General features: G+C 46.9%; 1 protein-coding gene across 2 annotated transcripts in view; it reads right to left on the bottom strand.

The window, feature by feature from the left end:
* ZDHHC18 (zinc finger DHHC-type palmitoyltransferase 18) overlaps positions 1-24580 on the bottom strand; it is a 474560-nt gene that overhangs the window by 227601 nt on the left and 222379 nt on the right. For both annotated transcript variants that reach the window (XM_069622871.1, XM_069622872.1), the window contains exon 4: positions 15092-15229. In XM_069622871.1, the coding sequence (XP_069478972.1) occupies positions 15092-15229 (138 nt within the window). The remainder of the gene's footprint in view (positions 1-15091; positions 15230-24580) is intronic.

The raw sequence follows: 24580 nt of genomic DNA, 5'->3' as shown, positions 1-24580 counted from the left end.
AACAGAAGTCATCTGCTGCACTTTTTCTTCAAAACCAAAGTACTGTAAAAGTCTGAGAGAACTTACCTCTTGGTGTAGAGTTTCTCGCATCTTCTACAACTCACAAGTCTAACGGCTGTGTCCCTACATTGATTCTTCTTTTTCTTCAAAGACTTCTAAAACATTGTGCAAATACTTTTCTTTCTTACCTGCAAAGAAGTGCTTCAGCTCATATAGACATTTGCCCATTGACTTTGGCGTAAACTGTTCCACTGAATGACTCTTATTAGGGGCTCTGAAAGTATTTGCCTCCTTAAGAATATTTGTGGTCTCTTGTATGTTCTAATAACCTTTTTCCTTTGACTTACTCTTAAATGACTAAAATGCCACAGTGATATATTAATGTCCCCAGCACTCTAGCTATTGAAGTCACCTTAATGTGCAGGTTGTATCTGTGGGCCATCCCAAAAGGGTACTTACTGATTTTGAAATATTAAGAGTGTGTATTCTGTGGAGCATATTTGAGTGTTACAATTATATTGCTCCCTTATGAAGGCTTACTCTGACTGATAAATGAATAATTGTTTATTCAAGAAACCTTGTGTGTAAGTTTATTTGAATACTTGCCACTGTGAATCTCTAACTCCCCTACAGCTCACATTGACCCCTCTTGAGATAAGCCTGGCTACTCAGCACGCTACCAAAACTGTGTAGTACAAGCTTATACCAAAGCTTGGGTTTCCTTTTACCTGTAGTCAGGGTTGTTGTAGTGTTCCCAAAGGGTACTGCATACAATCTTGCCTAACAGACGTGGACTGGTCTCTCGAAGTAGGCGCTGGTTCTGCATCTAAGAGGGTCTAAACTGCCATGGCCATTGAGGACGATGGGGGTCATAACAGGTTTTTGGGGCTTCGTACTCTGGTGTTTCAGCGCACTCTTATTAAGAGTCCATTCCAGTATTTGTATGCGCAGTGGTCTCCGACCCTTTTTTTGTCCTCAACTCCAAAGCAGGAGGTCTTAAGAACAAGTTACGTCTTACCTTGTAACGTTCTTTTGATGGGATGTTCCTCCGACGTATTCCTCATCTTTGATAATACGTCTCCAGCTTGCTGGCCTCGGAAATTTTTTCTGTAGAGGGCGCTGCGCGTCGACGTCCACCGAGTCGATGTTCCTCGACAGCCACCGTATCGGCGCCAACGTCACCATGCCCATAAATAGCCACGCGTGCCGTCCGTTGCTCAGTTCCGTTTTGTAGCATAAGAAAAGTCATGCCTGAATTGGTTATTGACCTTGAAGGAGCGTAAGCTGCAACCACAAGGGAAGTATTACTGCGGGGATGGATGGGAGGGGCGATAAAGGAATACGTCGGAGGAGCATCCTATCGAAAGAACGTTACAAGGTAAGAAGTAACTTGTTCTTCGAAGGGATTGTGTCCTCCGACGTATTCCTCATCTTGGATAGACACCCATAGCAGTGGCATATATTTGGAGGTGGGAGTAAGAATGTCATGTATCCCTTTAGGGATGGACCGAATGTAATATGGCTTTGCCAAATCTGGTCTCTTGACTAGTGGAAGAATCCAGGTTGTAAAATTTTGTGCATGTGCGGACGACCATGTGGCAGCCGCACATATGTCTGACGGGTACCCCTCTTTGGAGGGCCGAAGAGGCTGCGATACCCCTGGTTGAATGAGCCCTAAGATTTTTGGGGTGGCTCTTTCCCTGCCAGTTTGTAACATTCCAGAATGGCCAAAATAATCCACCTGGAAATGGTTTGTTTTGTTATGGGTAATCCCAACTTGTGACCCAAGTATCCTACAAACAGTTGGTCTGCTTGCCTGATCCTAGCCATTTCGCTGATGTAAAAGCTTAGAGCTCGCCTTGGGTCCAGCCTATGTAGCCTTTCTTCCTCTTTACCGGATGGGGAGGAGGGTAGAACGAAGGTAAGGTCATTTTCTGAGTAATATGAAATTCAGAAACCACCTTTGGGAGGAAATTAGGCTTCACCCGTAGGACAACTTTGTCCTTGCGGAAAATTGTATGTGGGGGTTTACAGGAGAGAGCTTGTAGCTCGCTCACCCTCCTAGCAGATATTTGTGCTACCAATAGGACAGTTTTAAGCGTGAGAAAGCTCAGCGAACAAGAGTGAAGTGGTTCGAATTGAGTGCCCATTAGGAAGTTTAAGACTAAATTTAAGTCCTACAAGGGAACTTGGAATGGTTTTGGAGGATAAACATTAGTTAATCCCTTGAGAAATTGTATCACTAGAGGTAGTTTGAAATACGATGGTTCCTCTGCAGTGCGCTTGAAGATTGCAAGCACTGCGAGATAGCCTTTTACAGTGCCAACTTGAAGGCCTGAGTTTGCCAAGTACAGTAGATAACACCGTTGGTGTACCACATGAAAAAGGGTCGATATTCCCTTCTCTACACCAGCTGCAAAATTTGTTCCAACGGCAGCAGTATAAAGACTTTCTGGCCTACTGCCCGAAAGCAACACCTCCATGATGTCATAATGGAGGTCCCAATCCTTGTACCTCACCCTTTCAGAAGCCAAGCGTGAAGGTTGAGGGTTCTGATGTCTGGATGGAGAACCTGTCCTCCCTTCTGCGAGAGAATATTCTCCGAGTGGAAGACGGATTGGAGGGCAGATGGACATATCTAGAAGGTCCGGGTACCACGTTCTCCTGGCCCAGTCCGGGGCAATTAGGATCATGGTTTTCCAGAATCTTCTCAACCTCCTGATCATTTGAGGAATAACAGGGACTGGTGGAAACGCGTAAAGGACTGGAAACTCCCAGTCCACTACGAACGCGTCTCCTAGAGCTCCTCTCGGGGGAAATTTCCTTGAACAGAACAGATCGCACTTCCTGTTGGTGCTTGTGGCGAACAGATCCACTTGAGGGGTTCCCCAAAGGGCGAAGATCTCTTGAAGGACTTCCTGAGCTAGCTCCCACTCGTGGGAGACTGCTCTGCTTGCTCAGAGCGTCCGCTGTCAAGGTCTTCTCTCTGGCTAGGTGGACTGCCGATAGAGACATTCCTTCCTGAATTGCCCAAAACCAGAGCTGCATTGCCTCTCTGCACAGTGGCAGTGACCCTACGCCGCCTCTTTTGTTGAGGTAGTGCATGGCCACCGTGTTGTCCGTCATTATCAGGACATTTCTCCCCTGTACTGATGGCAAGAAAGCTTTCAGCGCTAGTCTGATCGCTCTCAGCTCCAATAGGTTGATGTGCAGTCTGGACTCGATGGAGACCAACGACCGCTGATGGTCAAGTCGTTGGCATGGGCTCCCCACCCTGTGAGTGAGGCGTCTGTGACTACTGTTATCTCCGGCCATGGTTGCCAAAACAGTTCTCCTTTCAAGATGTTCTCTGGATAGGCCCACCATTGAAGGTCGCGGGCTACCTTGGCCAGAATACGGAGGAGATCTGTCATTCTCCCTGAGAATTGCGACCACTGAGTTCTCAGTGCCCACTGAAGAGATCTCATTCTCAGGCGAGCCTCTGGCACAAGGAAGATGCAGGATGCCATGAGGCCTAGCAACCTCAACAAGTCGAAGGCTGGGAGACGGTGGGCATTTCGAAACTTGTTGACCAGCTGCAGAATATCTTGAGCCCTCATCTCTGGTGGCGAGGCTTTTCCCAGGGAAGTGTCCAGGACCGCTCCAATGAACTGGAGTCTCTGTGATGGTTTCATCTGTGACTTCTTTAAATTGAGGGAGAAGCCCAGTTTGTGAAGGAAGTGGCAGACATAATCTAGCTGGATCTGAGCTTGTTCCGAAGATACAGCCCTGATCAGCCAATCATCCAGGTAGGGGTAGACGTGGATCCCTTCCCTCCTTAGACTCGCAGCCACTACCGACATTAGCTTGGTGAAGACCCGCGGGCGGAGGTCAGCCCAAATGGCAGAACTCGAAATTGATAATGAGAGTCGCCAATTGCGAACCTCAGGTATTTCCTGTGTTTGAGATGGATTGGCACATGGAAATAAGCATCCTGAAGGTCCAGAGATACCAGCCAGTCCTGGAGCTGGAGGGCCTGAAGGATCTGAGAGAGAGTTACCATCTTCAACTTGTCCTTCCTGAGGAACTTGTTCAATTCTCTTAAGCCCAGGATGGGTCTCAGTCCTCCGTCCTTCTTTAGTTTAGTTTATTTATAAAGCGCGTCCGAACCCTCAGGTAGCTGGGCGCATAATCATGAGTTACATATTGTTGCACGAACATCATAATACAACAGTCAGAGCATGCATTGGTTCAGGCTCTGAATGTTTACATACAAAGTAGAATATACCGGGAAGATTATGTACAGAGCATAGGCACAAAATAGTTACAGTGGCGAGTGAGGCCCGGGTTACAGGTTGGTCCTGAATATGCTGTAGATAGAATAAACAGTATATTGCAGGTAGAGAGCGGCGGCTGGACGGTCGTGTCGGTGAGAGTCTAGATATCTAGGCTAGTAGCCAAGATTTTACCATGGCTCTGAATGGCCAGAACGCGGTTTCCGACCTAATTGTAGGTGGGAGGGTGTTCCAACATTGTGCTGCGAGCACTGGGAAACTGGAGCCTCCTGCTGTTTTCAGGTTGTAGTTAGGGATCTTTAGTTGGTGCAGGTAAGGGGTTCTGGTGGGTCTAATGGGGCAGTGTCTAGAGAATTTGTCTGAAAGGTAACGTGCGGCAGTACGTGACAGGCACTTGTGGGTGATGACCAGGGTTCTTAGCATAATTCTGTCGCGGATCGGGAGCCAGTGGACTTCTTTGCTAATCGTGGATATGTGCGCCTTGTGCGGGAGGTTGAACGCACATCTTAGTGCATTATTTTGCAGGATCTGGAGCCTGTTCAAGTTTTTTGTGATAGTGCCTAAGTAGAGTGTGTTGCAATAGTCTAATTTGGACAATATCAGCGCTCTAGATAGGGTGAGGCAACTAGAGGTGGAGAGAAAAGGCCTGCAGCCATTGATCAATTTATTGGTGTATGAGGCAGTTGAGATGGTAGAGTTTATTTGTTTCTTTAGTGATAAGGTAGAGTCGAGGTATACACCTATAGTTTTTTTACCTCTTTGGATACTTTTATGATGTTGCCATCAATGGTAAAGGATTGGTACCTTTGGTCCAATTAGTTGAGGCGAGCCTGGGAGCCTACGATAAGCAATTCTGTCTTATCGTCATTTAGGCAAAGACTGTGTGTAGCCATCCATGCTTGAATTTCTAAGTAGATATCATTAAGCTTTGCAACATTTTCTTCATAGCTACCAGTGAGTGTGATGAGGACCTGGGTGTCGCCTGCATAATTGGTGTAGCTGACACCCAAGTCGTCAAGACGGTCAAATAGGAGCTTTATGAAGATGTTGTAAAGTGTAGGAGAAATGCAGGAGCCTTGGGGCACTCCACATGTGATTGGGATAGGGTCCGCAGCCGCAGTGGGGGCGAAGACTCTAGTCGACCTGTCAGACAGAAATGACTGGATCCACTTCATGGCATTCTGAGAGAATGCAGCAGCCGAGGAGAGATGTTGAGTGAGGATCTGGTAGTCAACCAGATCAAAGGCAGCAGAGAGATCCAACAAGAGCAAGATGGCCAGTTTGCCCTTGTCTTTGGGGTCATCCATTTGGATTTTTAGATCCAAGAGGGCAGTTTCAGTCCCGTGCCTTGGTCTAAAGCCGGATTGTCGCAGGCCTAGTAGGTTGTTGTCTTCCAAATGTTGTTGTATTTGGAGGTAGGCTACCCTGTCCAAAATTTTGAGAAGAAATGGGACTGTGGTGATGGGCCTGTAGTTTGTGAGGATGTTGGGATCTAGGCTAGGTTTTTTGAGCAGGGGTAGGGGTAGGACCCACGCTTCTTTAAGGTTGTTGGGGACCACTGAGTTTTTGAAGGATTAGTTGATCAGAGGTGATGTGAGGGACTAACTCATTGGCACCGTCTTTGATAACAGATGCGGGACAAATGTCACCTTTGCAGTTGGATGGTTTGAGACTGGCGATTATCTTGATTACTTCCTCTTCTGTGACTGGTGAGAAGTGGAAGGAGGGGCAATTAGGGGTGGTGTGGTTAATTCTGCTGCTGGGGTTCTGCTTGGAGGCAAGGCTAGCTTTTTTTGCTTCTATCTTAGTTTGTAGGAGGTCAATTCTGTTAGCGAGGGCGAGCTGGATATTGTTACACCAGGCATTGTCTTTGATGCAGTCCTCAGTAGGAGGCAATGGTGATTCAAGTTCTCTTAGTATAGAGAAAAGTTCTTTGGTGCCAGATTTGGCATTTTGTATTCTCAAGTTATAGATCTCTTTTTTAGCATTTAAGATGGCGGATTTGTAGGTGGAGGCAATGAGGCGAATTTGTCTTTAGTGGAGAGAGAGGGGGCTTTTCTCCAGCTAGTTTCTGCAGTTCTTTTAATATTGCGGAGAGCTTTTAGTTCTGCTGAGAACCATTTGTTGGAGTGGGCAATAGGTTTGGCTTTCTGTTGTTTGAGAGGAGCTATCTGGTTGAGGGCTAGTTCTAAGGTATTGTTTTATAGGTCTACTATGGCTGCTGGGTTATTTTGCGTAGGTAGGTTGGCTTTACTGATGGGCGCGAGAAGAGGTTTGAGGTTCTCTATAGTGATTTTGCGGTTATTTCTGGAGATTATTTGAGGAAGCTTAGTGGGTCGTGTGGTCGATGGGGAGGATCTAGGTAAAGAGAAGGTAATAAGGTGATGGTCAGTCTAAGCACAGGGAGTGATGTCAGTCAGTGAGAGGTTGCAATTGGCATCTGCAAGCCAATCCAAGGATCTTCCTTTTGTATGAGTAGGTTGATTAATGTGTTGGGTGAAGCCTAGATGAGTAATCGTGTCATTAAGGGAAGTGGCCTGGTTGTCATTGGGGTCATTGAGTCCCAAGTTGAAATCTCCCAGAATGATGATTTCGGATTTCGGTTTCAAATTGGTAGTGAGTAGGAGAGAGATATCCTCTTCAAAGGTGGACGGGGGTCCTGGGGGTCTGTATATAATATGGAGCAGGATGGTTTGTTTGTCAGATAATGGGAGTTTGACGGATAAGAGTTTGGCTGAAGGTAGGGTTGTGCTGGTTACTTCTCTAATGTTTAGGGTGGATTTCACAATAATTGATATTCCTCCCCCTATTCATTTTTTTCTGTCAGCTCGGATGATGTTGTAGTTGTCCGGAGTGGCTAGAGCTATTGTGGGGCCGGCTGCTGGGTGGAGCCATGTCTCTGTGATGACGATAAAGTCTAGGTGGTTAGTGGCGATAATGTCGGCGACATCAGTAGCGTGGGCTACCAATGAGCGAGCGTTGATGAGAGCTCCCTTAAAAGAGGTCTGTGGAGGGTTGGCTTTCGTGTGTGGTGGCGAGTGAGGTATTGCTGGGTTGCGACTGGGTGGGAGGTCAGTAAGTGAGGTGGGCTGCTTGTGGTTCTTAGTCTGATTGGAGAGCATTCTGGTGAGTTTTGTATCAAAATTAGTGCGATAGCGGCGTCTGGGTCTATTAGCGACCATGAGGCACAACACAAATCAAATGTGGTCTATTAGCGACCATGAGGCACAACACAAATCAAGTGTGGTCTATTAGCGACCATGAGGCACAACACAAATCAGGTGTGGTCTATTAGCGACCATGAGGCACAACACAAATCAAATGTGGTCTATTAGCGACCATGAGGCACAACACAAATCAAATGTGGTCTATTAGCGACCATGAGGCACAACACAAATCAATAACACAGGTAGGCTACTATCAATAGCACAGGTAGGCTACTATCAATTGCATGGGTAGGCTAGCGAGAAGTGTTTACACAGTGTGGAGAGGTCATCCATAAGTCCATATGTAAGGAGGCAGCTAGTCCAATGGAGGTTCAGTGCGCAGCTAGGCGTATAGGCACAAATAAGGCAAGGTAGGCACAAGTAAGCAGCTGAGCACCATAGGCGCATTCAGATCACATTCAAAGCAGGCAAATATTACTGTTGGTAATGCGACTGCAAACGACCATACACGATTTGGAGCATGTGACTCCTGCTAAAATGCAAATGAAGCAGTAGCGTATCCGTGGCCTGCAGTCAATGGAGCACAATCAAATTGTGATGTTAAATTAGGTGAGTGGTCGGTACAGCAGGTGCTCGCACAAGAGGCAGTTAGTGGACACCAGACAGCAAAGCATGACTTACTAAAGGTGCGGCAAGTTTCAGGCAAATCGGGAAGTACTTAGGCAAAATCGTCTGGGCCTTGCATTGGTAAAGGTGAGGTAGCGAGCGTAGCGAAATAGCGGGGACAGTACATATTAAAGCTCAACTCAATCAGCTGGCGAGTACATCTCGTAATGAGACAGCTTAGTGCCGCATTCGAGTTCATAGGCTGTTTATAAGTGTACATGGGCTGATTCGACAAGGTATGGTGCAGTTAAACAGCAACAGGTGAGCTTGTAACAGATGAAGCGTGGCTAAACGGCTAGGGCACCTGCGCCATTACTGCTATGGCTTTGAGTCAAAAACGCACATAGGACACTAATGCCGTATAGTGGCAGACATGAGCCAGGATATGTGCAGAAACGTATGATAAGGAGTACTAAAAGAGAGGCAGACAACACTGAAGTAAGAGGAATGGTGAATTTGAGCACAAGTGCACAGGGTTACCAGTCTGGAGCAAAGATTGCGTAGTGGCGTTGCCACTTCAAGAGACGTCAGTAATAATAACGCTCTAGTGCTTACCAGGCAGGCAGTTATTGATCAAACAGCAGCAGGTGCAGGGGCCGACGCTCTCACGTGAAAGGGCAACTTTCCTGCCCAGGGCTCAGACAGCTCGTGGCAGGCTCAGGACAGGGATAGCCTTGGTGGACCTGCCTTAGTGGGCGTGCTGGCGAATCGGTGGGTCTTCAAATGGAAAGGCTCCTGCCAATCCAATTAAGCCTTGTAGCGGCAGGCTCAGGATACTGGTGTGGAGCCCCCTAGGACAATGGAGCGGCCATTTTGAAAGATGAAGCCCTCGTGGCTCAGATGCTGCATTTCACACTTAATGTGGTCAAAGTTGGATAAATCGGCACGTAGTGCTGAGGTAGATGCAAGTAGATTATTGCAACTACAGAGCACAGCAAATAGACGGACGCTGGCGGATTTTCGCTATGCTTTTAGCGCTTCGGTCTAAAAGAAGCAGGGGAAGCTCAGGGGCTTGCCAAAGAGGTGGAACTCCATCCGAAGTTGGGTATCTGCTCCTGCAGAGTGTTGGGAGCTCCTGCTGCTGGTATGGTATGAGAAAGTAGGGGGAGTACCAGCCCTTGTTCCTGTCCGTCACAGGTACCGGTTCTATGGCACCTTTCTCTAGCAGGTCTATAATTTCCTGCAAGAGGAGCGGATCTGGAACTTTTAGAGAGCTGTGCCCCAGTGGATGACTCTGAGGGATGTGTAGAAAGGGTAGGCAGTAACCCTGGGCAACTGTCTCCAATGCCCAAGCATCTGACGTTCTAGCCTTCCATTCCCTCAGATGGTGAGTTAACCTGCCCCCTACAGGTGTTTTGTGTGGAAAGACCTCAGAGTGGTTTGGGGCGGCTGATGCAGATGCCAAGGGTAAAGAGGCACCTGATGCGGCTTTAGTACTTTTGACCCATCCACCTCAGGTGGATCTCCTTTGGCCTCTTTGAGCCGGCTGTCCTCTGCCTTTCCCGAATGTGGAATAATAGCAAAAGGACTTTCCTCTTCCAGAGGTTCCTGAGGGGCGAAAAGGAGTTTGGCGGATTGCAGCTCCTAACGATTTTGCTGCTGCTTTAGATGTCTGCAACTTTTCCAGACTGTCATCAGCCTTTTTTCCGAATAATGAAGAGCCGTCAAAGGGCACATTCAAAAGTCTGGCCTATACATCTGGAGCAAAGCCAGACTCGCAACCACGCATGGCTGCAGATTGTTGTACTTGCCGCCATGGCCCTGCTGATACTGTCAGCGCAATCGATGCCAGTTTGAAGTGACTCGCACATGGCATCTTTGCCATCTTTAATAATGTTAAGCAAGGCTTCCTTTTCCTCTCCTTCGGGTATGCAGTCAGCCGCTGATGAAGCACACTCCCAGAATGTGTGAATGAACCTGGCGAGCGTACAGGTGGCATTAATGGACTTCAACGCCATACTACAACCAGAGAAGACTTTTTGCCATAGAATCGTACCTCTTGTCATCTCTATCCTGTGGGACAGTAGGGTAAGCGGTCCTACTGCTTGAAGAAGTTGCCGCTTGGACCACCAGGCTCTCTGGAGTCGGGTCTTTTGATAAGTATTCAGGGTCAGCTGCAACTACCCTATGCTTGGCTAATAATCTTGACAGCAGGGATAACTTCAGGAGTTTCCCAATTAGATGCAATCTTTCTTTGTAAGGCTGAATGGAAGGGGACCACGGGATCCTCCCGTGGACCTTTGTCTAATATGTCTGTCAGGTCATCGTGTTGAAAAACAGGCGAAGGCGCAGACCAACCCATAAATTCAATAATCCTTGCCATCAGGGTTCTATAGGGTGTTTCGGCATGTTCTCCTGGGTCTGGCTTAACAAATTCCACTTCTGGGTAAGTGTCCAGCCCACTTGCCTCATGTAATGACTCCTGTAGGTCTTTCAACCTTCTTTCCTCAGAGGTGAAATCCTCTGAAACAGGTAGTGTGGTCCTCTGCAACCCGAAGGTTTCCTGGTCAGAATCTTCCCCTTCTTCATAAATTGAAGATAATCCAGGATACTCTGACCTCTGAAATGGTGTAAACCCCATTTCTAAGGCAGAAGGAGCCAAACTCGTCATTATTGGGCGAGACAACGTCGATGTCGTCAATGTGACAGGCTTCGAAGGCGCCGAGAACAGCGTCGAGAAAACTGGAAGAGGCCTCGAACTCGAGAGGATCTGGATCCTACTCGAGGATGTCGACGACAGTCTCGGCGTCGTGCCGGAGGCTCTTGAAATCACTGTTGGCTGTGGAGTAGCCGTGGTCTTCTCTTTCATCGGCGTCGAAGATGGCGTCGAGTCGATCGACCGATGCGTCGAAGAACCCTTCGACAACGGCGTCGATCCATGCGTCGAAGGGATCTTCGATGACTGCGGCGAAGACGGTGCCTTCTTACCCGATGGCCCGTGTCGCTCTCGGGTGGAATGTTTTGCCGGGTGCAGCGACTCGCAGCGTTTTGATTTTTTGGGTTTTTCACCAGGGGTATTACCCTCAGCTGTCTTCGAGGGGGTCGAGGCCGCTTTCTCGAAGACGCTTACATTTTCTTCCTGAATTCCTCCCACTCAGCCTGAGAGCTGTGTTTTGTGGGACAGGAGACCCTTTCTGGGGAAACAGAAGACGAGGAAGGGGATCTTCGACGTCTCTTCTTTGAGTGTCTTGATCTCGATGAATGGTGGAAGCTACTTCGAGATCTACAATGGGAATGTTTTCTACGGCGAGGAGACTAATGCCTCGACTCAGCCGAAGAAACTTTCGAGGAGGTTTCAAGGCTTTCGCTGTCATGGACATGCAGTCCTCACACTCCGAACAATGGTGCTCGGCTCCCAAGCACCACAAACAGATCCTGTGTGGATCCGTTAGACATTTTTTTGCCGCAGTCTCGACATTTCTTGAAGCCAGATCGCGGCGTTGTCGGTTCCGATGAAGATGCCATCGGGAATGAGTTGGTATATTCGAGTAGATGTAGAAGGTTTATCTGACTGAACTGAGCAACGATGTTCCGAGGCCCCGCGAAGCGCAGAAAAACGGAACTGAGCAACGGACGCCGCGCGTGGCTATATATGGGCATGGTGACGTCAGCGCCGATACAGTGGCCGTCGAGGGACATCGACTCGGCGGACGTCGATGCGCAGCTCCCTCTACAGAAAACATTTCCGAGGCCAGCAAGCTGTAGACGTATTATCAAAGATAAGGAATACGTCGGAGAACACAATCCCTTCGAAGAGTATTTTTCTCCTTCGGAGAGGAGTGATGGGAATCCCTCCACTCTGGCAGTGCGAGGATTTCATGTTTTCTCGATTTTGTGTTGGATTCTCCAAAAATCTGTCAACTCGCCTTCCCCTCAGAGGGTCGCACCATTGAGGGTGTGGTACTCAGTGACTTGGAAAAGATCTGAGGTACAATTTCGATTGCCTTCGTTTCAAAGCCTTCAGTGTCATGGATTGGCATAATCCGCAGATAGCCTTTTCCTGATCGGTGTCAAGACATCACAAGCAAACTGTGAGGATCAGTGATTGATATTTTCGCGTCGGAATACTTAGAGCTTCAGCATTGACAAAATAGGAGTATAACAGAATTTTTTTTTTCCTGAGGTGTGAAGTGTTCAGATAGTTGCTTGCCGAGCATGCAGAAAAAAGGAGCCAAGGTCCCGGGGGGTGCTGCCAGCTATTTGTATGAACCTTGTACCGTGGGTCTCTATTCGGAATCCGCCCCCTGATGGTGAACATTTTCTGAGGTTTTGCTGATGCCGCAGAATATATCTAAGATGAAGACACAATGCATTACAAATGCAGGGTATGACTCCATAGGACTATATAAATAACAGGTACATCACCTGGTCAGATGTGTCAGCCTCCCTAGAAGGTTTGTGTTTGTAGTACCATAAGAGGGCGGTACAAAAAACACCCTTACTGGTGTCCTCAAAAAGACACCAAACACAGGATGTAATGAACAGTCCTGATCAGGTAAGTAACCAATCTTTCAGTACTTTTAAGAGTTTACAATACTTCTAACAGTTTGATGGTCATCAGGGCAAAGGCAACAGGCATTGTTGCATTTATAGGGCAAAGGCAACAGGCATTGTTGCATTTATAGGTAATAACTGTGGGAAGTGACCAACTTTTAGAGGGGCAGCAGAGGAGGCAAATCAACAAAGGACCCCACAAGAGGCGATCCAGACAGATAACCATTGATGATGTCCTGGAAGGGAGAAATAGAGAGGATTAATGATCCAGAAGCAGACTGTGCTGTGATCCTCTACAATGGAGAGAATACTGGAATTGGAGTTCCCAGGCACATATTAATCAGCCAGAATGGAGTTGGAGGACCTCTACCAAAAATGTGAAAAAGGCAGCTGGAGTGCATTTCCTAAGTCTAGGTGACAAGAGTGAGGATAGGGCTCTCAATTGTACTGGTCAGGTGAAGGATTCCAGCTGCAGTGCAAGGTGGCAGAGCCTCTGTTGACAAATGTGACAAAAAGTGAAGACGAGGTTGATGGACTCCCAAGTACAGCCCCTAAAGATGGTGGGGAAGAGTAGCATGGAGATGTTACTTGGCCACAACCAACAGATGCTGCAGCATGATTTGATGTTGCAAGATGGGGCAGTTGAGATTCCTCTGAAGACAAATTAGCAATAGAGTTTACCCTGAAGAGTCCAGAGATGGTGCAGGTGCTGCTCGCACAAATAGGACAGAGATGGACACAGATAGTAGAGGCAAGGGGGCATATAGCAGCTGCAGAAATATAAGATTTGACACTGACATTAAGATCAAATTACAGGATTGATACAAATGTGCCCCACCCAGTCGTGGAAAAGCAGAGCTCTGCCTTGCAGAAGATCAGGAGTCAGACAAACCTCTGGCAGGCTACTCTTGTGTTTTGGGGTTCCAAGTGCACAGAAGCAGTTTGGCACTGAGCCCACTAATTATACTAGCATGCACACATGTTCTCGGTATGGGGTGATCACAGCCAACTAATTACATCCAACACACAAATCAATCCTTAAGCGACTTCCCAATCAGTGGAGGAAAGCCACTGTTTTCGCAGGCATGTCAATTGAGTGATCTGTCAGATAAATGTAGCTACAACCTATCCCATCCGGTAAAGCGTTGTGTGAGCTCTTGGACAGAAGCTCACGTGAACAAAAGGACATGCATGATTGTTAACACCTTGAAAACAGTATTAAAAGCGTAACAAAATCAGTGGCCTTATTGCAGAATTTAGACACAAATCAGCCATTTTGCTACAGTTTAGGGAGTAAATTGCTACAAAGATATTAAAATGGCCTCAATGAGGTGCAAGCCAGGATAAAGTATAAAAAGAAAAGTCCCACCAACCTGTAACTAAAATACTGGGTGAGGAATCACACTGGGTGAATAGATTGCATTGTGGAGTACCCAGCCCTACTAGAAACAAGGGCTACCAAGGCACCACATAAAAGTCCACAATGAGGATTTGGATAAATGTTTGCTGGCAGACTAGGGCAGGACCCTTAAGAATGTGGCAAAACTGTTAGGGGCTCACTTGAGGTAGTGTAAGGAACTTTAATACCAAACAGTGCTGCCCTAGTCTTCCAAATCTGTCATGAGATCCAGCCCCCACCCCTCATCCTTGAAAAGGTAAGACTAACAGTTTTATTGTTATTCTCCAATTATTTTACTATTTTAAGCAAAGTTAAGAGATCACAATTTGCAAATTCCCAGGTACCAAGCAGACTGCCAATCACAAACCAATCTGCACCTCAACGCTTCATTGCCTCACTTGACACTAGCATTACCATTTCATCCGCTAACAATTGACACTAGCCACTTACGAGGCCTCACAGTCAAACACAACTCACAGCTTCTGCCTATAAAATATTGATAAGTCTTGGTAATATCAGTTAATGTTGTAAACACTGTACTGTTTCCTGGGAAACCAGTTGGGTGCAACAATGCACTACTGAACAGCAATCTGTGGTATGAGGCAGACACCTGTGGCAGTTTACTGTTTTACAAATGCTCAAGTACCATAAAATCTGTAATGAATGAGGACTAATGGTGCGAGTACTCTTCGTGCTGATATATCAGGAGACAAACGTGCCTGTTCTCTACATGGAACATTAAGCCTAATATGGAATTTAGTACTCAGGGTGGATGCGCACAGCAAACTAGCTATGTTCACAAGCTGAATCTATATGCAGGCCCACATTAAGGTTACCCTTGGTGCCAATTGCAACAACCACTACATGGTGGCAGGCTCGCCCAGCATTATGGCTTTGCTCAGGTCTGTAACTTGACACTCGGGCCATTAGCAGCCAAACCAACCTGCTACAACATGTGTTATTGCTTAATTATTGCTTCTTCTAAGAATCTTATCTGCAGGCACAAACCTGCCCACTCAATGTATAAAACTATGTTCAAATTGGAGGACTAATGTGAGGGAGGGGTAATCAAAGGTGAAAGTTTAACTTACGCAGGGTGAGGTGGGTGATGACACAGGCGAAGATGAAGGCTGTGAGGAAGGAGAGAGAAAGGATGAAGCTATAGAAGAAGCGGTAGTTGCGTTTCCCAACACAGTTTCCAACCCAAGGGCAGTGATGGTCGAAGCGTTCTGAAAGAGAAAGGTAGAGGGTAAAACATAAGCCTCGAATCACAAAGAATCACCCAAGTCCAAGCAGCATATAGGCATAGATAAAGTTTATGTACATTGATCAACCCCCTATGATTTGATTTGGAGAGAGAAGAATTACCTGCAACTACATCTCTCCAGAACTGGCATCCTTTAGATATTCACATACTGCACTATTTCCACCTCACCGTAGCAGGTCTTTATTAAAAATGAATGCGCTCTGCCTAAGAAGCAGTGCAAAAAGGGAATATCAATGACTCCAGATGTGCCATTGTTGGGGGCTTTACAAAGTCATCCTTAAAACAAACTGGGTTGCTGATTAAGAAAATAGAAACTCAAAACCATAAAAGAACAAGACAGGTTATTTTTCTGATAAATTTGGAGAATTAGATGCCCAGTCTCATTCCATGCATCTTTCTTATTTAAAAATAAGTTTCAAAATACATGCAGAATGGTAGCAAGAGAATATGTATTTTAGCTTGAATTTATTACTAACAAATGAAATGGGAGCACGCTCAAAAATTGGCACAAATAAAAGAATGGAGCTTCTGATACGTGGAGAATGGTATTGATACATCTTAGCATATATTGAATTGATACTTTATTTATATTGCTCTCGTACACAATTGTTTCAGAGCGCAACAAGGCAAGGGAGGGGAACAGGGGAGAACAAAACAACGATCTTACTAAGCCCAGTGACATTGAGAATGTGCAAGTGCATGGGAAAGGAAAAGGGGAAACGTGCATGGAAGGGGGGGGGGGGAGAGTGGAAAGTGCGTAGCAGAGGAGAAACAGATAATAAATAAAAAATAAAGGCAATGAACAGAGGTAGTGGAGCCAGCAAGTGTCAAGTGCTGGGTATGGCAGACAGGGTATGTCTGATATGATAGGTTATTTGTAACGCGCTTAAACCCAGAGGTTTCTAAGCGTAGACACGGGGATCGAACCTTTGGTACTCTGCGTCGTCTTGTTTCGAAGGCGAGAACGTTGACGCTGAGCTATCCTCCTGAGACAAAGATAAGTGCAGAAGAAAAGAAATGGGGTGGGGGGCTGTACGGGTGCAGATACAGACCCCAGTGCATGGGGTGGCCCGGAGGAAGTGCAGGACGATGGAAGGGTGAGCAGGTACCTGGGCCCGGAGGACAGAGGGTGGCCAGGTGCACAGTGCCGAGAGAGAAACAGATCAGCAGGAGAGAGAGGGGGCAAAGGCAGAAGCAAAGAGGAAGGTCCTGAGGTGCTTAGGCAACCAGGGATGGTTTTCCTCAAGTTTCAGAGGGGCAGGAAGGCTGTTCCAAAGGGAGGCCCCAGCCGACGACATATCTACCCCCAGCTCATTTCTTTGAAAAAACGACTGATCCTGAGGTAGAGGAGCGAAGAGCTCGCAAGGGGAGGTATTTACAGCTCGAGAGGAGGGGGTCGATTTTGGCCCCAGGCACCAGAAAGCCTTGTAGACCGGCAGAGGGTTATGAATTTAATCATTGCATCTACTGGGAGCCAATGAAGGAATTTCAGAGCTGGAGAGATACGATCCCAGGGCTTGAGGCCAAGGACAAGTCTACAGTCCTGTTCTGGATTTGTCGTAAATGGCAGAGAGTAGAGGCAGGTAGATTTAGAAAGAGGCTGTTACAATAGTCCAACCTAGAGAGAACCAGAGCTTGGGCGACTGAGCTTCTGGGGGAAGGAGAGGAAGGGCAGAGGAGCTTTGAGGAGGTGCAGTAGGATGTCTTTTTAGAGACATCAGAGGGGTGGGCGAGAAGGAACGTGTGATGTCAAAGATGACCAGGAGGTTCTTAGCCTCGCAGGTAGGGTTAGGAGGGGGGCCAAGGGAGGCCGGCCAGAGAGTAAGGGGAAAGGATGGTGAAGGCATACCAATGAAGATGATCTCAGTCTTGTTGGCATTTAGATAAAGATCGTTGTCGGCATAGCAAACTTGAATGGCAGTTAGACAATTAGAAACTGAGTTGAGTGTTGTCAGCCTAGCACTGGAAATTTGAGCAGAAAACGGCAATGCAGTGGGAGAGAGTTGCCAGATAATGATTGAAAAGCCAGGGAGAAAGGTTAGACCTCTGGGTAAAACCGCAGGTAGAGAGGGAGATAGATGATAGGAAGGGGCCAAGTTGGCCCTGGAAGGGTGGATCAGAGGCAAGAGTTCAGCCAGGCCAGAGCCAGATCGGTGATACCCAGGTTATCACAGAGACGATTGATCAGGGTGATATGGTTGACTGTGTTAAAGGGCAGAAGAGAGATTGAGTAGGATGAGGACAGAGTAAATGTTAGAGTCAAGGTTGGAGAGCAGATCTTAATGGATGTTCAGGAGAGCAGTTTGTGCTACTGGCAGCTCTAAAGCCTGACTGGTGGTCATGGAGAGAGCCAATAGAATCGGAATGTACTTTGCATTGCACTTGGCTTTGGACTTCAAACGGATCCTCATGACCAGGGCAAGAGCATTAAGAGTATCAGAAATAGAAGAGTAGAGCGAAGGTGGCAGCGAAAGCCTCAACTGACACACGCTTCATGGGCTGGATGTGAGAGAAGGTAGGTGGCAATGTTCGGTAGGCTTGGCTTGGGGAGGGGAAGAGAAGGAGAGATGAGAGAAGAGGAGGCAGTGATTGCTCCAAGAGAGAGTAGTGGTCAGAGGAGTAGAGAGGAGGCCAGAGGAGATCAAGACATCAATTGTGTGTCCTGCCGAGTGAGTCGGGCCAGAGGGGAGAATAGCGAGGGAGAGGGAATTGCAGAGGTCGCAAAAGAGTACGGACAAGGACCAGGGAGAATCAAGATTGATGTTGAGGTCACCAAGGAGGAGGAGTTGAGTGGTTGGGGCCAGGAGGGAAGAGGAGAGGTCTGCCCACTCAGAGAGAATTGAGGTGATTTGACCAGGGGTCCGGTAGAGTTTAGCAACAGAAAGAGTGGCTCTGGGAGAGAAAGCCTGCAGACAAGGCATTCAAAAGGAGTATGTCTGAGTGGGGATGATGGAGGCAGGAATCCACTCCGGAAAGATCAGGGCTACACCCCCTCCAGGCCGGATGGATCTGATCGCGGAGAAGATCTTGTAGCTGTCAGGGAGGGATCTTGTAGCTGTCAGGGAGGAGAGTGTCAAAGCTCGTGACAGAGCTGACCGTTAACCATGTCTCGGTAAGACCCGAGGACACCAAGGTCAAGTTCTTCCAAGAGGAGGAAGATGTCAGGAGCGTTTGACAGCAGAGCAAGAGTTGAGAGTGGCAAGATGAAAGTTGCAAGCCTTAAAGACATTCCGGGGAGGGGTAAAAGTCAGGAGATATGCCCTGGGGAGCCCGAGGTGGGGCAATGTAAAGCTCAGATTGTTATAAGAATAAATTATAATAAATTGTTTCGAATATAATTTCGAAACTGCACAAATTTCATTGATTATAGCAGTTACTACATGTTAGAAGCATTTAACTGGATAGGTCAAATGAACATCTTTAGATTGTGCATATTCGACTATTTTTAAGGGTTGAGAATTTTTAAAATGTTAATTGTATGGTGTGGTGTGAGGGATGTTTATTTTTAAACCAAAAACACAAATAAATCATGCCAAGTGTGTTCAGATGGATTTTTTAAAATCAACCCTGGGGGCAAGATTTCAGGAGGCCACCCTAGTTATAGTGTACAGGGAGACTAGGTTTAGCCAAAACTCAAAGTACACAGAAGAGCGTTGGGGAGAATTCTCATTTCTGTTGTAATGCCCTTCTACCTTAGAGACCCTGAGCTCTTTTGCTGGACTTTAGGACTTTTAATTTTTATCCGTGAGAGAGTGAGACCTTTTTCCCCACTTGGTCATGTGATTTTATTTGATTTGGACTCTGTTTCTTTTGGTTTTGTTATCACCTTTTTTGTATTGTGACAAAGCACCCTCAGTGCAGCGTCACAGAGAAGTCCTTTGGATTTCTCAAGGTTTAAGTACCTTCTCTGGGATAAACTACTGTTTCCAAGAGTAGTAAAGTGAAATTGACTTTACTTCGCTTTTTTCTTTGCAGACCCAGCACACACCATCCTATATGGAGTGCTTGGGGGTTACTTAGTATCCCCTTTGTCTACCTTCTCATGAAACAATTTTTATGTTCGACTTACTACAATTAATGGCTGGTGGCAGTGGTTTAATTTTCCTACCATTGTGCGTTTTTACCACAGGCTGAATCCTCAGCTGCAGTATTGCACCCATCGATACCCATTTTGTCAAAATGGCCCGGTCTTTTCTCGTTTGTAAGGGTTTTCTTGAGATTTACTCTGCGCGGCAAACCAGGTTTGGTCCCTTTGTTCGTTTTGTCTTTGCCGGGATTCACTGGTAAAGCCTGTCTCGTGTCTGGCAGGGAGCGAGGGAGGTTCCCGAAACTCGCTGTGCTTAGTCTGCTTGGTTACAGGAATGCACCCAAAAGGTTATTTGGCTGGCTGGCTGTCCTTGGAGGACACCCACTCTGCTGTTTGAGTGACAGCTAGGCTGCGAATGAATGGGAGAAACTTGCATAAAAAGCCAGGTCTTTTGAAAGGAAGGCAGTGTCAACCACTGGACGAAAAAACTGAAGAAGAAACTGGAAGAGAAGCTTGCTGCACCCTCTTGGACCGTTGTTTTTTCCAGTGAAGCACTGCTGCAGTGCTGAAGCTCCAAATTTCGACTCGACTAGAGAAGCCCGGAAAGGACAGATTCTTCCCTTGGGTTGGTGGGACCAACTGACCCCAAGACGAATTTGACTGGAACCACTCTCCCTGCTGGCTGTACATCTTTGCTGCTGCTGCTGGAACAGAGTGTCAGGAACACCAGAATCGAGTGCATCGTTTAAGCCGGACCAGAGCACCAGGAAGATCCTAAGGACTCCCTCGAAGCAGGACTACCCAAGCTTGAGCCAGCTCAACGGATTGCTGGACCCCAGAAGCAAGGGGCGCCAACAAGGCATCCAAGAACCGCGGCTGTGCTATTTGCGAGTAGCTGAAACTGTGACGTGCCGCTTGCTGCCACTGACCTTCAAACCATAGTGCAGGAGTCCCCAGACATCCTCCCTCTTGTCCCCACGACGGAGGCGAGGAACAACAGGATCTGCATGACTACAACAGAAACAGAAGCCAGCTGGAACCTTTTCTTCAGACTCAAGGTACTGTGTAACTAGAGGTACTTACCTCTAGTTGTGTCTAGCTTGCTTGCTCTCACCGGAGACTTGCATGGACTGCCCTTTGTAGAGTTGCTAGCATCTTTGCTCTTCAAAAACCTCCCAGCTTGTGGCCCAACAGTGATTCTTATTACAACAAACTCTTCAACATTGTGCAAGACGTTTGTGCTATCTTCAAGAAGTACCTCCGCTTCCCTATACTTTGCTCAACTGACATTGGCTGTCCTGGCTCCCTGCAGACTCTTCTTACCCTCTGACTTTGTGTTGATCTGTCCCACCATAATGTCATACATAATTTACTTGTATAGCTGGGTAAGGGTGAGCCTATATTTCATTGGGGGATTGAAAAGTGCTTACCTGTTTTAAAAACTTGTTAAGCTTTGTTTCCTTCCCTAACCTATTCCTTTTTCCATATCTCCAGTATTGCTTTTAAGTTTCAAAGTGATATATTTATGTCCACAGTGTCCTAACAATTGAAGTCACCTCAGGGTGTAGGAAGCGTGTGTGACACATCCCAAAAGGGTATCTACTTAATTGAAACTGAAGTATTATATTGTTGCCAATTGACCTTTCTAAAGAAAAACAAGTTACTTACCAACTGTAACGTTCTTTCGAATGGATGTTCCTCCCACATATTCCTCATCTTATGATATTCGTATCCTGCCAGCTTCGCTAACAATTCTCGGCAGAGGGCACTGTGCACGAGGTTGTGACGTCGATGTCCCTCGAGGGGCTCCATACCATGTCTATGTCACCATCAGTATAAATAGCTTATGCCACGCCAGTTGACTTCAGTACTGTTTGAGGAAATATTCGAAGAACACCCAGGCGTGCCCATGACTGATAGACCCTTCGTGAGAGGAGTGCGCAATTGACGTAAACTGTACTGCGGGATAGGATGGGAGGGGCGATGAGGAATACGTGGGAGGAACATCCAGTTGAAAGAACGTTACAGTTGGTAAGTAACTTGTTCTTCTAATGGATTGTGCCCTCCCACGTATTCCTCATCTTATGATAGACTCCCATAGCAGTAGTAATTTCGGAGGTGGGAGTACTAATTTTTCTCATGGACGGAATGAAGTACCGCCTTGACAAATATGCTTGATGAAGGTATGCATTGATGCCCATGTTGCAGCTGAACAAATATCTGCTGCAGGGACTCCCCTCTTCAGAGCCGCAGAAGTAGCCATCCCCTAGTGGAATGGCCTCGAAGCCCATCCGGTGGGTCCTTTCCCGCCAATCTGTAGCACTCAATTATAGCCAGAATGATCCAGAGGGATACAGTATTTTGTCACCGCTAATCCCAATTTATTGGCTATATAACACACAAAAAGTTGGTCATCTTGACGCAATTTTAACATTCTTGAAATGTAAAAACTGAGGGCCCTTTTTGGGTCCAGTCTATACAAACGCTCCTCTTCTTTACCCAAATAAGGAGGAGGATAGAATGGTGGTAATATGATTTTTTGTGACAAGTAGAAGTCAGAAACTACTTTTGGTAAGAAAGAGGGTTTAATTTAAAGAATCACTTTGTCCTTGTAAAAAGTAGTATATGGAGGTTTACATGAGAGAGCCTGTAGTTCACTAACCCTGCGGGCTGATGTTAAGGCCACAAGGACAGTTTTTAATGTTAGAAGCCTCAAGGGACAGGAGTGCAGAGGCCCTAAAAGATATACTAGTTAGAAGCTTAAGTACCAGATTTAAATTCCAAGTTAGAACATAAAAGGGAACTGGCGGGGACACATTAGTAAGCCCCTTCAGGAATTGAATTATTAATGGAATTTTGAAGTAGGAAACCTCTTCCGAGGAGCGCTTGAAAATGGATAGCACAGCTAGATATCCTTTAATTGTCCCAATTTGGAGCGCCAGATTGGCTAGATGCAATAGGAAAGCCAGCACCATTGGGGTGCCACATTGAAAAGGGTCCACATCCTTATCTTTACGCCAGTTACTGAACTTGTTCCAACAACACCGGTACAAAGATTTTGTTGCTGGCCTTCTTGCCGAAAGCAAAATCTCCATTACGTCATGCGGAGGATCCCAAACCTTGTATCTCAACCTTTCAGAAACCATGTGTGAAGGTTGAGTGTTTTGACCTCTGGATGGAGAACCAGATCTTCCTCTTACGAGAGGAAATCCTCTCTTTGCGGAAGACGTATTTGAGGGCAGATGGACATGTCCAGAAGGTCTGGGTACCACGTCCTCCTGACCCAATCCGGGGCAATTAGGATCATGGTTTTCCTGAACTTTCTCAACCTCCCAATTACTTTTTTTTTTTTTCTCCTCTTTTTTCTTTCCTCTTTTTCTTCTTCTTCAACCGGTTCTATTTTTAGTACATTGATGTGTATTTTTAAATTGGTTGTGATATGTTGATTATTTACATTGAATTGATTGGCTATGTGTTTATTGGATTATTCATGTTCATGTTTATTTATGTAAAATAAAAATTGTAATACTCGACAGAAGTGGGAACTTCCAGTCCACCATAAACTAGTCTCCTAGAGCTCCTCTTGGGGGAAATTCCCAAGAACAGCACTATTTGCACTTCCGGTTGACCCCGGTCACCAACAGATCCACTTGAGGGGTTCCCCAAAGGGGGAAGATCTCCAGAAGGAATTCCTGAGCTAACTCACACTCGTGGGAGACTGTGCTCGGCCTGCTCAGAGCATCTGCCGCCGTGTTCTGCTCTCCGGCTAGGTGAACTGCTGATAGAGAGATTCCCTCTCGTATTGCCCAGAACCAGAGCTGCATTGCCTCTGCACAATGGTAGTGACCCTACACCACCTCTCTTGTTGAGGTAGTACATGGCCACCGTGTTGTCATTATCAGGACATTCTTTCCTTGTACAGAAGGCAGAAAGGCCTTCAGCGCTAGTCTGATTGCCCTCACCTCCAACAGGTTGATGTGTAGTTTGGATTCCGATGGAGACCAACGACCGATGATTGTCAGATCGTTGGTGTGGGCTCCCCACCCCGTAAGTGAGGCGTCCGTCACTACTGTTATCTCTGGCCATGGTTGCCAAAAAGATTCTCCCTTGTGGATATTGTCATTGCAAGCCCACCATAGTAGATCCTTCGCAACTGCGCTCGGGACTTGCAGAAGATCTGACATACTCTGGGACCTGAGGGCCACTGAGTTCTGAGGGCCCATTGAAGAGATCTCCTCCTCAGTCGAGACTCTGGCACCAGAAAGATGCAGGATGCCATGAGGCCGAGCAATCTCAGAAAATTGTAGGCCGGTAGATGTTGGGCATTCTGGAACTTTGTTACCATCTGCAGTATGTGGAGAGTGCTCACCTCGGGAGGTGCTTTGCCCGAGGAAGTATACAAGACTGCTCCGATAAACTGGTGCTCTTGGGATGGTATCATGCAAGACTTCTTGAAATTGAGGGAGAAGCCTAGTTTGTGAAGGAAGGGACAGGTGATTGACAGATGTTCCTGAGCTTGTTCGGGAGAACGCGCTCTGATCAGCCAATCGTCCAGGTAGGGGTAGACGTTAATCCCCCTCTCCTGAGACTTCCTGCCACAACCACCATCAGCTTGGTGAAATCCCTCGGGCGGAGGTTAGCCCAAATGGCAGAACTCGAAACGGATAGTGAGATTCGCCAACTGTGAACCTCAGGTACTTTGTACTTGGGATGGAATGGCACATGAAAGTAAGCATCCTGAAGGTCCAATTATACCAATCGGTCTTGGAGTTGGAGAGCCTGAAGGATCCGAGAAAGGGTTACCATCGTAAACCTGTCCTTCCTGAGGAACTTGGTCAAGTTTAAATCCAAGATGGGTCTCAATCCTCCGCCCTTCTTTGGAATGAGAAAGTAAGGGGAGTACCAACCCTTGTTCCTCTCCGCTACAGGTACATGTTCTATTACACCTTTCTCTAGCAGGGTTATAATTTCCTGCAACAGGAGCGGATCTGGAATTTTGACAGTTGGTTCCCAGTGGATGGTCCTCAGGCCTTTTTAGGAAGGGAAGGCAGTAACCTTAAGCTACTGTCTCCAGTGCCCAAGCATCTGAAGTAATGCCCCGCATTCTTTCAGATGCTGAGAGATTCTGCCTCCCACCAGGGTTTTGTGTGATAAGACCTCAGAGTGATTTGGAGGCGGCTGCAGGAGCGGCTGAGGACAAAGATGCCGTTCCTGAGGCTGGTTTTGCACTTTTTCCTCATCCACCATGAGCAACATTTCTCTTGCCTCTTTGAATGGCCTGTCCGC

Source organism: Ambystoma mexicanum, chromosome 11 (assembly GCF_040938575.1).
Source record: "Ambystoma mexicanum isolate Mex_15411 chromosome 11, UKY_AmexF1_1, whole genome shotgun sequence".
NCBI lineage: Eukaryota > Metazoa > Chordata > Amphibia > Caudata > Ambystomatidae > Ambystoma > Ambystoma mexicanum.
Note: the sequence above shows the minus strand (reverse complement) of the source record. Positions and strands in the feature narration are given on the sequence as shown.